Source organism: Glycine max, chromosome 1 (genome assembly GCF_000004515.6).
Source record: "Glycine max cultivar Williams 82 chromosome 1, Glycine_max_v4.0, whole genome shotgun sequence".
Lineage (NCBI taxonomy): Eukaryota > Viridiplantae > Streptophyta > Magnoliopsida > Fabales > Fabaceae > Glycine > Glycine max.
Genome location: NC_016088.4, coordinates 746479 through 762196, shown reverse-complemented (window position 1 = coordinate 762196; position 15718 = coordinate 746479). Strand labels below are relative to the sequence as shown.

Sequence of the window (15718 nt, the reverse complement as noted above, 5' to 3'; positions counted from 1 at the left end):
TAGAAATTGTGAAAATTAAATTTTGCATTTAGTAAACTCATTTTAGATTTACCAATGAACAATTTTATTGTTCTACAATAAAAAGAAGATTACATATGAAATTCCTAAAACAAACATAAATGAGAAAACTATTGCTCAAACATATTGTTCGGAGCATTATTTGTCACACTTGATGACATGTGACATGCACAAAATATATACGTTTTAACACGAGGTCAATTCTCCTTCAAAAACACTTGTGTCACATATTAACAATACATGAACATACAATACAAATTTGTGCATACCAAAATTATTGGTAACCTAAAATACAAAAACATTACATTGACAACATTGTGTAGTGTAATATTCAAATAACATTTTGAGTGAAGAGGAAAGAAACAAAACACAACCATCTGTAAAATATACAATTCAATTCAATAAAAAATAAACTCCATGCGACACACAAAGTAAGAAATTAACAACAAAAATAAGAAACTTCCATTATGAAAAAGACTTTGTGATAAAAATAAATGGTTTGAAGATGATGCGATATTGAAGTTAACACCCATACATTATCCATATTTATACAAATAAATGAGTCAAACTTTGAATGGAAGAGATAACATAATTTAAATGAAATATGTTGTCAAGCATTTTTTTCCACTTGCTATCTCAGTTGCTCATTCTCCTGACACAAAAGATGAAGTTCTGTAGGATTTCTGACGGGTGAACAATAACCTCATATTTATTTATGAGTTTTGGGTCATTATTTTTTGGGGGCTATCTTGATCGCTAAGCTCTGCAGGATTCCTAATGCATGAATGTGGTGAAAGAATGTAAAACATGTTTATTTGTGAACTGTTGATGGATTGATTGATTCATGATGTGTCCTGCAATTGGTTTATTTATGTTTATTAATAAAAAATAAAATGAGAAATACATACATTAATATATTTCCTACAAGCAAAATACATACATTATTATTATAGTAAATAAACATTGAAATTACAAACACTTAACCTTGAAATCAAAATAACATGAAAATGAACATTTGAATAAAGTTAGATTGTAATCTCCACATAACATAATTCAAGTTTCATTGTTTTGTGAAACAATTTTTCCACAACATCACAAAGACTACATTGGAACTGTGGTTTGATTTGGGCACACAACTCAACACACACGAGGTTAGGATTTCCTGCGAATATAGAAAACATCCTATGTATGTGCTCATCGTCTTCACAAAACCTTTCATCTAGTAAACAAAAAAAAAAACACAAAGGTTATGATTACACCAACTAAAATATGTTTGAATTAACACTCTACGCAGAGTACATGGGGGTCATGTTTCTTGCTCAACGGGCAGGGGTAAAAGGGAGGCCGCCCCTTGTAGGGTGCGGGGCAGTACCCTGTCCAAAACATTTACATGATGATATTATCATATGTATACTTTGTCTACCACAAAACAACTCTACAAGCCCCAATCAAGCATTATAATATTATTGAATGTGATTGTTCAACATGCTATAACTAAATGTTACTGTTTCCCCGTGATGAATCACTCGATTCTAACACTGCAAGCATGGTGCATCAAAGACATTACACTTCAACATGACATTATTGAATGATACTATTTCATAGTGAGGAAAAATAAAATGTGAATGTTCCACCATTAGGAATCCAAGAAGCTAATTACTCCCACATAGAGTATGCATGTGTGTCATATATTTTACGGGCTTGGAAGTGTGCCAAGATAAACAATGATTAAATGTTCCTTTTCTCATAACATTATTAAACATGTGTTTTGTTATGCATATGCAAAGTGTGTTTGATAGAATATGTATAAGCGTGCTACGTCAAAGCATGAGTTAGCATGCTTATCTTTTGTTGTGTATAAATACAAGTAGTGTGTTTAAAATCAAAACACAACACAACCAAAGAAAGAAAGATGAAAATTTTTAAAATTTGTGTGGGCCATCAAAATGTTTTGTTTGTTTAAGCTTCGGATTGCCAAGAGCATGCATTGGTGAATATAGTAAAAAAACGTTATCCTTGGTAATGCTGAAGAGAAGTTAGCTTTGTATATTCTACTACCTTAGTTTTCAGGGTGCATTGATTTTATTATTTGTTAATATTTTAAAAGATAAAGTTTTACTTGCATTTTTTATTGATAGTATTTAACTATTTTGCCTAATAATATCTTTTTAAATGGTCTAAATCGAGTCAAAATGTAAAATTTATACCATTAATTTCATTTACAGGAAAACTATTGAAGTTAACTAATTTTTGAACCACAAAATATCATAAATATTTAAAAAAAACGCAAAAATCACCCCACAAACAACATTTAAATTAAAATTTTAAAATTACTTAACTAAGTCAAATTTTACAATTAAAAAAATAAATCGTATAAGACAAAAACAAACTAGTACAAAAAATAAGAGAAAAAATAATTCGCCTAATTAAAAATATATTTTAAATAACAACATAAATAAAAAACGAAAATAAAAAAATAAAATGAAGGATATCCATGTTATTAAAATGAAAAGTATATAGGAACATAATTTTAGAAAAGGTGGCACGGACATAAAATGGTCGAAAATCTTGAGTCCTGAAGTTGCATATTTATTTATTCATTCCATCTTAGGCTCCTCCCGTAACATGAATAGCCGCCTTCAACGCGGAGATTTGCAATTGTGATGTTGGACAATTGAACACAAATCGTGGTCCAAAGGTTCCTCTTTTTAAGGTTAATTCTTTAATGGGACAGTGCTATAGAAGCATAAATAATGATGCATGATATTCAGTAAATTAACTTCAAAATGTATCTTTATGCCCTTCTCGTCGTCACCAGTGGTCAGAAGATATATTTCATAAATACCACTTCATTCGTGTCAGAAATTAAGATTGTGTTTGGATTTTAGTTAAAAACTCTCATAGAAACGTTCAACTCAATTCTTCCTACCACAAGTTTGTCGTCCCTTCAGTGGACTTGGAATGTAAACAAATGAAAGTTCACTGAAAATCCAAACACACCATAAGTTGTTCACATTGGATGAGGTCAAACTCCTTTGAACCTCAATGGAAGAACAGTTGACAATTAACTTGGAAAATAACTTGCTAATCATTAATTACAGATACCTAGTCCCTAGGGTGAGCGGGATTTATTAAGGTTGCAAGCCACTAGTCTTTTGTATTCCTATTTATATAATAAAAATTTAAATATATTTTTAATATATTCTTTTTTAATTTACTATAAAAAATATTTTTTTATTTTATTATCTTACATTTTTAAACTTTTACTTTTCATACTTACATCAATTTAAGTTTGTTAAATAAAGATGCGACACTCTCTTAAAATCAACAGATTGAGAATAACAAGAAATATCAAAATCAACCGTTTGAAAAATGTTAGGTAGTAAAATAAAAATAAAAATATTTTTTAGATAGTAAATTAAAAAAATAGATATATTGTTTATATGAAAACATATTTAATCTATAATAAATAATAAGTGATGATGTTTAGACGGTTATTTAATTATAATTATAGATGTTAAATTTATTGATTTTTATAATAATAATTACCTTCCAAACAATAAATTTTGGATTTATTGCTAGTACAGAAACTTCTATAACGACGACTCTTATTCATATCAGAGTTGCAATTAGAAAGCATTGAATGTGAGAGGAGTGAAAATGCATTTCATTAGACGGCCACTGTAAAATTTCAGTGCAGGAAGGTAAAATCCACCCTCTGGTTGTCGGGGCTAACAATCCAAAGTGGAATAAATAATAGGAGAAAACTTGGATATATTATAGTATTATACAGAATAAATAATAGGAGAAAATTTATATAGATTATTGAGATTAAACTTTAATTTTGATTAAAGAATAGCAAATATAATATTTAAGGTATAACTGATAGTATAATAATTTTTTACATGATTAGTAATGTATCATAAATTTATTAATTTTTTAACAAATACTTACAAAATCAAACTGATGATGATTTTTGATTGATTAATAGTAAAAAAAATTATACATCAATAACGCAGGACTATTAAACTCTTATTCATACCACACTTGCAATTGGAAATTAAGTATTGAATAAATGGTAGTAGAAGGAAAATGTATTTCATCTGATAGTCACTGTAAGATTTTCAGTGCTGGAAGGTAGAAATCACGTTCTATCTGTCGGGCTAATTAAGTGGAGAATGGATTTAGTGTGTGTGGTTTTGATGTTGCTCAATCAATAGGAGAGTGGATTTTGTCAAAAGTATGAGAGTGTGAGACTGGGTTGTGGGGTATTGTGGAAATATAAGGCAAACACTAACAACCCAATTGAAGCCTCAGTGATCATTCGAATTGGTGAAAACAAGAGATGCACTAGCCTTTGATTTGTGCATTAGTCAAGTCAACGTAACACTCCACCTTAATTAGGTCTTATAGAAAAAAATATGATTATTTTGCATCTAAAATTATGAAAGTAAAAATCAAAATAATTGACATTCGATAATTTTAATGATTAAATTGATTGGCACACACATTTATTTTAATATTTAGTATTCTATTTAAAGAAATACCTTGAAAGATTAAGTGGATTGTGTCATTTTCCCTCCTTTCTATGGTTCCCTCACCAAGAAGGTAACAATCACTCTCTGAGAGCTCGAGGTAGCATCCAGATTGAGACTTGATAGTTGGGTCCATGGATTGAACTTTTTTCTTCTTCTTCTTTATCCGGTTTCTCATGATCTAGTATTGAATTTTTGTCCTAAACTAAAGTAGAAAACAAAAGTAGTAGGAAAAGAAAAGTATACAAACTAGAAAACAAAGACAGTGTAATTTCGTCCAAGTGTTTGTGGGGTTGTAACGAAGGCATATTTGTAGAATCCTTAATTTTCATTTTCCAGTTCTTCAAAGTCTTCCATTTACGTTAATGGTGGAGGTCTCTTACGAACTACGAAAAATAAAGAGAGGCAATTAATGCTTTGGTGGCTGCTTCACCTTCATTCTAGATTACGGAATAATTTCCCCTGCTCTTTTGGTACAAGAATAATTTTTTTTCATAAACAATAAGAGAAATTTATATCCACGCATGCCTATGCTACGCGAATGGGAAAAAAAATTAAGTTCAAAATTCTTGTGTTTGACTAAAGTAGTATTTTCCAAGCAACCCATTTATTATATCCAATATTAATTCTTATTCATTGTTTAGAAAATAGGTGGAAAAGTCAAAGCTTTGGTAATTTAACCGTGGGTGCCGAATAAAGATAATTGTTTAAGTGGAGTTATGAAATGAATTATTTTATTCTAATGATATACTTTTATAATTTATTTATTTTATCTCTTTCTGTTTTATTGCTTTTTTATTTCACTCTTCTTTGTATTTTTCTTAGTTATACCGAAAAATGTTATAAAAAATGATCGAACAGAAACTTAAATACCAGTTATAAGATGATAAGAAAGATTGAATTTAAATCTTCGTACATTTACTTCAATTCTAATGGTTCTGCAATCAAATACTTTTTGATATTTTTGATAATATATCATGATTATTATATTTAAAAAAATAAAATTATAATTTTTACCAAGTACAGTTAAAACATTATGCAACCAACTACGATGAATCTTTCTTCAAACAGAGAAATTCCTTTGCCAACATCTTCTCTAATATATTCTTTCATTATGCAGACATGAGAATTTGTGATGGATATTTCTTTAATAAGTGATATATCTTTTTTTTAACATAATTATATATTTATCATATTAGTGAATAACAGAAGATCGAGAGCCAAATTCAATAGAAAAAAAGAAGTGAAATTTATTTGGAGTAAGACCTTTCTTTCTTTTAATAGAAAAGATGGCATAAAGGTGGAGAAGCCCATTACAGAAGAATCCTACAGGGAGAAGTTATCCCAAGACCAAGAGTATATAATATCACGCAGAAGCAACAGATTACAGCTAGCAGGTGTGTGTGAATGAATGTGATCGATAATGCGGAATTCTAGAATGGAATTTTTATATAATTACTATATTATTATTATGCCAAAACTTATCTGTCTATATTTTAATAAATGCACATAAATTTTAATATAGCCCCAGCTATTTTATTTCTATATAAAAAAATAGACATCATGTAAAAATTGACGATGAAACATCTTACAATACAAGGTGGTCAGCAACTGCTATCCTTTAACCTCTATTGTTGCGTCAATTGACCGAAGTGTTCCAATATAGAAGTTTTGAGTTCTTTTCTTTGTAGTATTTATACTTTTTGCAGTTCTGTTCCGCTTTTATTTTTCTACCAAAGCTAAGATATATGCAAGGATTCTTAATAAATATTTGAATTTTTTTAATATTTTTTTCTTTTTATAAAATAAATTTTTTTATTTATTTGTTATTCATACTTTTTTTAATCTATAACGAGTTAACAAATTTTATATTTATCTCTTAATAATTATTTATTTATTTTTTATTAGACCTTTTGAAAAAATAATAACAAATAAAAAATTTATCATAAAAAATTATAAATTTTACTTATTTATCTTAAATGGACAAATAATACGAAGACCAAAAATAAATTTTTTATTTATTAAATTTTAATTAAAAATAAGTATAATATTCAATTATTTATTACAAATCATAAACATATTTTATCATCTATCAATATATTAGCTTTGACTGACCCGCCAAAATTGAACAGAATATTAACCTTTCCGAGGAAGTCAACAGTTCTCAACTTTTCAGGCCGGGAAAACCAAACTTTGAACTTCAAAGTTTCAAACCGCAATACATGAAATCATCTTCATCCTCTCTAACAAATAAGCTTCTTTTCTTTTCAACTTACACACAAGCACATACACACTTCAAACCAGGGAAAAAAACTGAATCACCCAGATGGAACTATTCACCTCATCATGTCTTAAATTTCTATTTCACTCTCTTGTGATCTTATTCGTCCTCTTTAACCATGCAAACTCTCAGTCTCAGTTGCATGATCAAGAACGTGCAACTTTACTGAAGATAAAGGAATACCTTGAAAACCCTGAATTCCTTAGTCACTGGACTCCATCAAGCTCCTCTCACTGCTCATGGCCAGAGATAAAATGCACCTCCGATGGCTCAGTCACTGGATTGACTTTGTCCAACAGCAGCATCACTCAAACCATACCCTCTTTCATATGTGACCTCAAAAACCTCACAGTTGTTGATTTCTACAACAATTACATTCCCGGGGAGTTCCCAACAACTCTCTACAATTGCTCCAAGTTGGAGTACCTAGACCTGTCCCAGAACAACTTTGTTGGTAGCATCCCTCATGACATTGACAGACTCTCTAATTTACAGTATCTCAGCCTTGGTTACACCAATTTCTCTGGTGACATTCCTGCAAGCATTGGAAGGCTAAAGGAACTCAGAAATCTTCAATTTCAAAACAGTCTTTTGAATGGAACATTCCCTGCTGAGATTGGCAACTTGTCCAATCTTGACACCTTGGACTTGTCCTCTAACAACATGCTCCCTCCTTCGAGGTTGCACGATGACTGGACCCGGCTGAACAAGTTGAAGTTTTTTTTTATGTTTCAGTCCAACTTGGTTGGGGAGATCCCTGAAACCATTGTAAACATGGTGGCTTTGGAGAGATTGGATCTATCGCAAAACAATTTGAGTGGACCGATTCCTGGCGGTTTGTTCATGCTGGAGAATCTGAGCATAATGTTTCTTTCTAGAAACAATCTTTCAGGGGAAATACCTGATGTGGTTGAAGCATTGAATTTGACCATCATTGATCTCACTCGGAATTTCATCTCAGGAAAAATACCAGATGGTTTTGGAAAGCTCCAAAAGTTAACTGGTTTGGCTTTGTCTATTAATAACTTGGAAGGGGAGATACCAGCAAGCATAGGACTTCTTCCATCTCTGGTAGATTTTAAAGTGTTTTTCAACAATTTATCAGGTATTCTTCCTCCTGATTTTGGTCGCTACTCAAAGCTTGAAACATTTTTGGTTGCAAATAATAGTTTTAGTGGAAAGCTACCAGAGAACTTATGCTATAACGGTCACTTGCTTAATATATCTGTGTATGAAAATTATCTGAGTGGGGAATTGCCACAATCACTTGGGAATTGTAGTAGCCTCATGGAACTGAAAATCTATAGCAATGAGTTTTCTGGTAGCATTCCTAGTGGTCTTTGGACTTTAAACTTGTCAAATTTCATGGTGAGTCATAATAAGTTCACCGGTGAGCTTCCTGAGAGATTGTCCTCAAGTATTTCGCGCTTGGAGATAGATTACAATCAATTTTCTGGTAGAATTCCAACTGGGGTATCTTCATGGACTAATGTGGTAGTGTTTAAAGCCAGTGAGAACTACCTTAATGGGAGTATTCCAAAAGAGTTAACAGCTCTTCCCAAGCTAAATATTTTATTGCTTGATCAGAACCAGCTCACAGGGTCACTTCCGTCAGATATAATATCATGGCAGTCCCTTGTAACTCTAAATTTGAGCCAAAACCAACTCTCTGGACATATCCCAGATTCAATTGGTCTGTTACCTGTCCTTACGATACTTGACCTGTCAGAAAATCAATTGTCTGGTGATGTTCCTTCTATACTTCCCAGACTCACCAATCTCAATCTATCCTCCAATTATTTGACAGGGAGGGTTCCAAGTGAATTTGACAATCCTGCTTATGACACCAGCTTTTTGGACAATTCTGGCCTCTGTGCTGATACCCCGGCACTGAGCCTCAGATTGTGCAATTCTAGCCCTCAAAGCCAAAGCAAGGACTCATCTTGGTCTCCTGCTTTGATTATAAGCCTTGTGGCAGTGGCCTGCTTGCTGGCTTTGTTGACATCACTCTTGATCATCAGATTTTACAGAAAAAGAAAGCAAGTATTGGATAGATCATGGAAGCTCATTTCCTTCCAAAGGCTGAGTTTCACTGAATCAAACATAGTGTCATCACTGACAGAAAATAATATTATTGGCAGTGGCGGATATGGTGCAGTATACCGTGTTGCAGTTGATGGTTTAGGCTATATTGCTGTGAAGAAGATTTGGGAAAACAAGAAGTTAGATAAAAATCTTGAGAGCTCATTTCACACTGAAGTTAAGATATTGAGCAACATTCGCCACAGAAACATTGTGAAATTGATGTGCTGTATCTCTAATGAGGACTCTATGCTCCTTGTCTATGAGTATGTGGAAAACCGTAGCCTTGACAGGTGGCTGCACCGGAAGAATAAGTCATCAGCTGTGTCAGGTTCAGTCCATCATGTTGTCCTTGATTGGCCAAAGAGATTGCATATAGCCATTGGAGCTGCACAAGGTTTGAGCTACATGCATCATGATTGCTCACCACCTATTGTTCATCGAGATGTGAAAACAAGTAACATTCTTTTGGATTCTCAATTCAATGCAAAAGTTGCTGATTTTGGTCTGGCTAGGATGTTAATGAAGCCAGGGGAACTTGCCACCATGTCATCTGTGATCGGCTCATTTGGCTATATAGCTCCAGGTGAATGACTTTCCAAAATTTTTGTTTCCTTCAAAATATATATAGGACAAAACTTACACAGTACTTTTAAGAACTATTTAATCCATTCTCTAATCAAAATTAATGTTTTTATCGGTAATCATTGCTAATTTTAGTTACCGAGATGATAAAATGCTAATTTTGATTGGAAACCAACAACAATCATACCTTTAATTAGTATTGTATCTAAGTTTTGTCCACGAATATATTTCTTAGTTGAATTATATGTCTCATTTTTCCTTGGTATACCTCGTAAGTCTAATATGAATGGCTTTTGACTTCCTTGAATTGCAGAATATGCTAAAACAACTCGAGTCAGCGAAAAGATTGATGTGTTCAGCTTTGGAGTTATCCTATTAGAACTGACAACTGGTAAGGAAGCTAATTATGGTGATGAGCACTCATCTCTTGCAGAGTGGGCGTGGCGCCACCAGCAGTTAGGAAGCAACATAGAAGAGCTGCTAGACAAGGATGTCATGGAAACCAGTTACTTGGATGGAATGTGTAAGGTTTTCAAACTAGGGATCATGTGCTCTGCAACACTTCCTTCTAGTAGACCTTCCATGAAAGAGGTTCTACAAATATTGCTTTCTTGTGAAGATTCATTTTCCAAAGGAGAGAGCATTATTGGCCACTATGATGATGTTCCCCTTCTCAAAAATTCAAAAAGAGAGCATAAGTTGGATATTGATAATGATAGCTAGCTAGATTGGTATTGTGTTGAGGTTGGATATTGCTGATTAGTGTGACTAACCAACTTAGCTTCCATGGAGATTATTGCCAATTCTGGAATTGAAGTCAGTGAAACATATAGCCACAGGATTATAGATTTAGAATATCAGTACTATAGAATGCATGAAAAGTGACACAAGATATAAGTACTTCTTTTTGGTATGTGAGATTAATCCTCAGGCTTGGTGATTAGGTATCAGGATTCCAATTAATCAAAATCCATAACAGAATTTCTCAAGTACTTTGTAAATTGTAACTACTCTTAGCTGCATAGTCCTTAATACTTTCTTTTTGGGATCACAATCTCCCAATGGAAATTTTGCGTCATATTTGAAGTTTTTTGTTGAGAGTTTGTCAACAAAATCAGATCATTTCAATATTAGTACTTGATACTCAAATATATAATTCTCCCAAATTTCATTTATAGAATATTTTAAAGAATTTAATTTTCATGCATTTTCCAAATTTTAAAGATTTTTACACTCTCAATAAATTAAAAATCTTCCTAAATAAAATTACTATACATGAAATCTGTGGATCGATGTCATATCTATTTGTGCATTCTAACTAAATTCTATTTTAAAACCATGGTAATTAAAATAAAAATATTGAATTTATAATATTAAATCAATCGACAATAAAATTTTAAAAATAACATGCTAAATTAAAGCATAATGGAAATAGTCAAAAGCTGGATGCTTCCTTTTGAAGGTTTTGCATACTGTGCTCACGTATTTGTAGTACTAATGAAAAGGTAAAAAATATAAAAAAAATAGCAAGTTGATGTCATAAAGTTCTAAAATACTATCAATATAGTGCGACAATTCATCGTGGGCATATGTGGTCGCAAAACTTTGCTGTTTCTTGGTCAGCGTTCACATTCACACGTGAATCGAGGTCAAAGTTTTGTTGGTGATTCTGAATGGAAACTATTCTAAACGATTGAATTAATTGCCCCTTGATTACTCTAGATTCCTTTAATTATAGAAAAAAAAAAGGGTAGAATCAAGAAGCGTAGCGATTTTCCAAATAAAAAGCCTTCAAACTCGTAGATTCAGAGTAAAGAAAACATCTCCAGGTTGGAAACCATAACGTGAAGGCTAGGGATATAATTTTTTATCACATAATAAATACTTTAATATGTTTTAGTTGCCCCATAATTATACTAATATTTTTTAGTAAATTCAGAATATTTCTCAACTCAAAACCAAAGATTAACCCTCAATACACCATCAACGAAATTTTTTTATTTACATAAACTACGGAATCAAATCTCTTATCACAAAAAAAAATATAGATCAATTTATCTGAAATTCTAACTTAACAATAATAATCTTATATGACTTAAATATAATTATCTTTTGTGAAGGATACCTGTAATTTAAAAAAAAAAATTCTTATCGCATATTTAAAAGACTAAATTTATTTATCATGCCACATCATTTGATAAAAAAAACCCATAATTCTAATATGCGACCTTATCATTACTCTTAAATATTACCTTTACTAATTTATTTGGCACATATTGATACTTTTCCTGCAATATATCCTAATACTAGAGGACAATCCGTGGTCTCAGCAGGTCCATATAAAAATTGGCATTAGACAGGATAGGTAAGTTGGCATGCCAAGTTTGAAAGCAAGATTAAGTCAATGATGGTTCAACTTTTCAGTCATATTCAGTGTGTTTGTTGCCAATAAGAGAAGCAATAGATTTCTCAGACATTATCTCTTCATTATTGCATAACACCATGAGTGAACTAGAAACAACTCATACACCACCAAGATGAAAAAAACTACCTCATCATGTGACAAAATGCCAATCCTCTCTCTTCTCTCCTTCTTCCTCTTTCTCACCTATGCAAACTCTCAGTCTCAGTACTCTTTGCTGTATGATCAAGAACATGCAGTCCTATTGAGGATAAAGCAACACCTGCAAAATCCACCGTTCCTCAATCACTGGACCCCATCAAACTCTTCACATTGCACTTGGCCAGAGATCAGCTGCACCAATGGCTCAGTCACTTCACTGACTATGATCAACACCAACATCACTCAAACACTGCCACCTTTCCTATGTGACCTCACAAACCTCACACATGTTGATTTTCAGTGGAATTTCATTCCTGGTGAATTCCCAAAATATCTCTACAACTGCTCCAAGCTTGAGTACCTTGACCTCTCACAAAACTACTTTGTCGGTAAGATTCCTGATGATATTGACCACTTGGCTAGCCTGAGTTTTCTTAGCCTTGGTGGCAACAACTTCTCTGGTGACATTCCAGCCAGCATTGGGAGGTTAAAGGAGCTAAGAAGTCTTCAACTTTATCAGTGTCTTCTCAATGGTACTTTCCCTGCCGAAATTGGCAACTTGTCCAACCTTGAGTCCTTGTATGTGTTCTCAAACCACATGCTCCCTCCCACAAAGTTGCCATCAAGCTTGACCCAGTTGAACAAATTGAAGGTCTTTCATATGTATGAATCCAGCTTGGTAGGGGAAATCCCTGAAGCCATTGGACACATGGTGGCATTGGAGGAATTGGATTTGTCAAAAAATGATTTAAGTGGACAAATTCCCAATGATTTGTTCATGCTGAAAAATCTGAGCATACTGTATCTTTACCGGAACAGCCTTTCTGGGGAGATACCTGGAGTGGTTGAAGCATTCCACTTGACAGACCTTGATCTTTCAGAGAATAAACTTAGTGGGAAAATACCAGATGATTTGGGAAGGCTCAATAACTTAAAATACTTGAATTTGTATAGCAATCAGTTATCTGGGAAGGTACCAGAAAGCATTGCTCGTCTGCGGGCTCTGACCGATTTTGTTGTTTTTATCAACAATTTATCAGGTACTCTTCCTTTAGACTTCGGTCTGTTCTCAAAGCTTGAAACATTTCAGGTTGCATCTAATAGTTTCACAGGAAGGTTGCCAGAGAACTTGTGCTACCATGGAAGTTTAGTTGGTTTAACTGCTTATGACAATAACCTGAGTGGGGAGTTGCCAGAATCTTTAGGAAGTTGCAGTAGCCTGCAAATTCTGAGGGTTGAAAACAATAATCTTTCTGGCAACATTCCCAGTGGTCTATGGACATCTATGAACTTGACAAAAATTATGATAAATGAAAACAAGTTCACTGGTCAACTTCCTGAAAGATTTCATTGTAATCTTTCAGTCCTGTCCATAAGTTACAATCAGTTTTCTGGTAGAATTCCGCTCGGAGTGTCTTCCTTGAAGAATGTTGTGATCTTCAATGCCAGTAACAACCTCTTCAATGGTAGTATTCCACTGGAGCTAACATCTCTTCCCCGTCTAACAACTCTTCTGCTTGATCATAACCAGCTCACAGGGCCACTTCCATCAGATATAATATCATGGAAGTCCCTAATAACTCTAGATTTGTGCCACAATCAACTCTCTGGAGTAATCCCAGACGCAATTGCTCAGTTACCTGGCCTTAATATTTTGGATTTGTCAGAAAACAAAATCTCTGGTCAAATTCCACTTCAACTAGCCCTTAAGAGACTCACAAATCTCAATCTGTCGTCCAATCTTTTGACAGGGAGGATTCCAAGTGAACTAGAAAACCTTGCTTATGCCACAAGCTTTTTAAACAATTCCGGTCTCTGTGCTGATAGTAAAGTACTAAACCTTACCTTGTGTAATTCTAGGCCTCAAAGGGCAAGAATTGAAAGAAGATCTGCATCTCATGCTATAATCATAAGCCTGGTGGTAGCAGCCTCCTTACTGGCTTTGTTGTCATCATTCTTGATGATCAGAGTTTACAGAAAAAGAAAGCAAGAATTGAAAAGGTCATGGAAGCTCACTTCCTTTCAGAGGCTGAGTTTCACAAAAAAAAATATTGTGTCTTCAATGTCAGAACACAATATTATTGGCAGTGGTGGGTATGGTGCAGTATATCGTGTCGCTGTTGATGATTTAAATTATGTTGCAGTGAAAAAGATATGGAGTAGCAGAATGTTAGAGGAGAAGCTTGTAAGTTCATTTCTTGCAGAGGTTGAAATACTGAGCAATATTCGTCATAACAACATTGTAAAGTTGCTATGCTGCATCTCCAAAGAGGATTCTCTGCTCCTTGTCTATGAGTATCTGGAAAACCATAGCCTTGATAGGTGGCTACAAAAGAAAAGTAAGCCAGCAGCTGTGTCAGGTTCAGTCCTTGATTGGCCAAAGAGATTGCATATAGCCATTGGAGCAGCACAAGGTTTGTGCTACATGCATCATGACTGCTTACCGCCGGTTGTTCATCGCGATGTGAAAACAAGTAACATTCTGTTGGATTCTCAATTCAATGCAAAAGTTGCTGATTTTGGTCTGGCCAAGATGTTGATGAAGCCAGAAGAACTTGCTACCATGTCAGCGGTGGCAGGCACATTCGGCTATATTGCTCCAGGTGAAAACAAGTAACAAATGTATTGCTTCAATTAAATTTTCTATTTCATTTTTCTTTGTCACAAGTTTAGTCTAAATGTTTATTTCATGCATGAATTGCAGAATATGCTCAAACGACTAGAGTCAATGAGAAGATAGATGTCTATAGCTTTGGAGTTGTCCTATTGGAACTGACAACTGGAAAAGAAGCCAATCGTGGAGATGAATATTCATGTCTCGCGGAATGGGCGTGGCGCCACATTCAGATAGGGACTGATGTAGAAGACATTTTGGATGAAGAAATTAAGGAAGCTTGTTACATGGAAGAAATCTGCAACATCTTCAGACTTGGGGTTATGTGCACTGCTACCCTGCCAGCCAGTAGACCTTCCATGAAGGAAGTTCTTAAAATATTGCTCACCTGCAGCAATCTACTTACCAATGGAGAGAAGAATGCTGGTTTCTATGATTCTATTCCACTTCTTAAGAATTCAAAATGGGAAAACCAGGTGGAATATTATACTGATGATGATTGATGATAGCTAGGTAGTTTGCATCACAGTTTGAGTATCCTATCTGGTAATAATACAGAAAGGTGAAAAACTTTTAACAAAAGGGCTAGTCTTGAAGTCAGAATAGTAGACAATAAAACTCACAGTTTAGCTACTGTATAATTAGATAGAGTAGAACATAAATCGACTCACAGTTTAGAAGTGCTTTGCTAAGTGCAAATGGCATCTAGGCTCAGTTGTATTGAGGAGAATTGCCTCTTTATCTTGGTTTTGTTTTTATGATAGTATAAAATGGTTTTTGTGTTTTCTTTCCATAGGCACCCAAATATAAACTAAGTTAATAAGTAAAATTAGGAACAAACTCTGCTAATATCCATCGGTGAAGACAATTGGGTCTAAGTAAGAAGAAACAAAAACACACTTCTTGCTACTCGATTAATTAGTTTTCCCCATATCATGACCAACGTAGTTATGGACTTAAGGTTAAGCAGTCCATTTTTCAGTAGACCTTTCATAAAGCAAGGTCATTGAGGTACATGGAAGTAAATGTACCAGAATAAG

At 33.6% G+C, this 15718-nt stretch overlaps 2 protein-coding genes across 2 annotated transcripts; both read left to right on the top strand.

Annotated features, from left to right (window-relative positions):
• Nucleotides 1-6717: 6717 nt before the first annotated feature.
• LOC100798963 (receptor-like protein kinase HSL1) lies at nucleotides 6718-10579 on the top strand. Its single transcript, XM_003517591.5, has 2 exons — nucleotides 6718-9502; nucleotides 9815-10579. Exons 1-2 carry the CDS (start codon nucleotides 6880-6882, stop codon nucleotides 10222-10224), a joined length of 3033 nt encoding a protein of 1010 aa, XP_003517639.1. The 5' UTR covers nucleotides 6718-6879; the 3' UTR covers nucleotides 10225-10579.
• A 1104-nt stretch (nucleotides 10580-11683) lies between these two features.
• LOC100785907 (receptor-like protein kinase 5) lies at nucleotides 11684-15469 on the top strand. Its single transcript, XM_003516738.5, has 2 exons — nucleotides 11684-14667; nucleotides 14769-15469. Exons 1-2 carry the CDS (start codon nucleotides 12039-12041, stop codon nucleotides 15179-15181), a joined length of 3042 nt encoding a protein of 1013 aa, XP_003516786.2. The 5' UTR covers nucleotides 11684-12038; the 3' UTR covers nucleotides 15182-15469.
• The last annotated feature ends 249 nt before the right edge of the window (nucleotides 15470-15718 follow it).

Excerpts from the sequence above, each read along its gene's own strand:
- LOC100798963 (XM_003517591.5), top strand. The coding sequence starts at position 6,880 with ATGGAACTATTCACCTCATCATGTCTTAAATTTCTATTTCACTCTCTT. Across the intron at positions 9,503-9,814 it reads ATTTGGCTATATAGCTCCAG|AATATGCTAAAACAACTCGA; the intron begins GTGAATGACTTT and ends CTTGAATTGCAG.
- LOC100785907 (XM_003516738.5), top strand. The coding sequence starts at position 12,039 with ATGAAAAAAACTACCTCATCATGTGACAAAATGCCAATCCTCTCTCTT. Across the intron at positions 14,668-14,768 it reads ATTCGGCTATATTGCTCCAG|AATATGCTCAAACGACTAGA; the intron begins GTGAAAACAAGT and ends CATGAATTGCAG.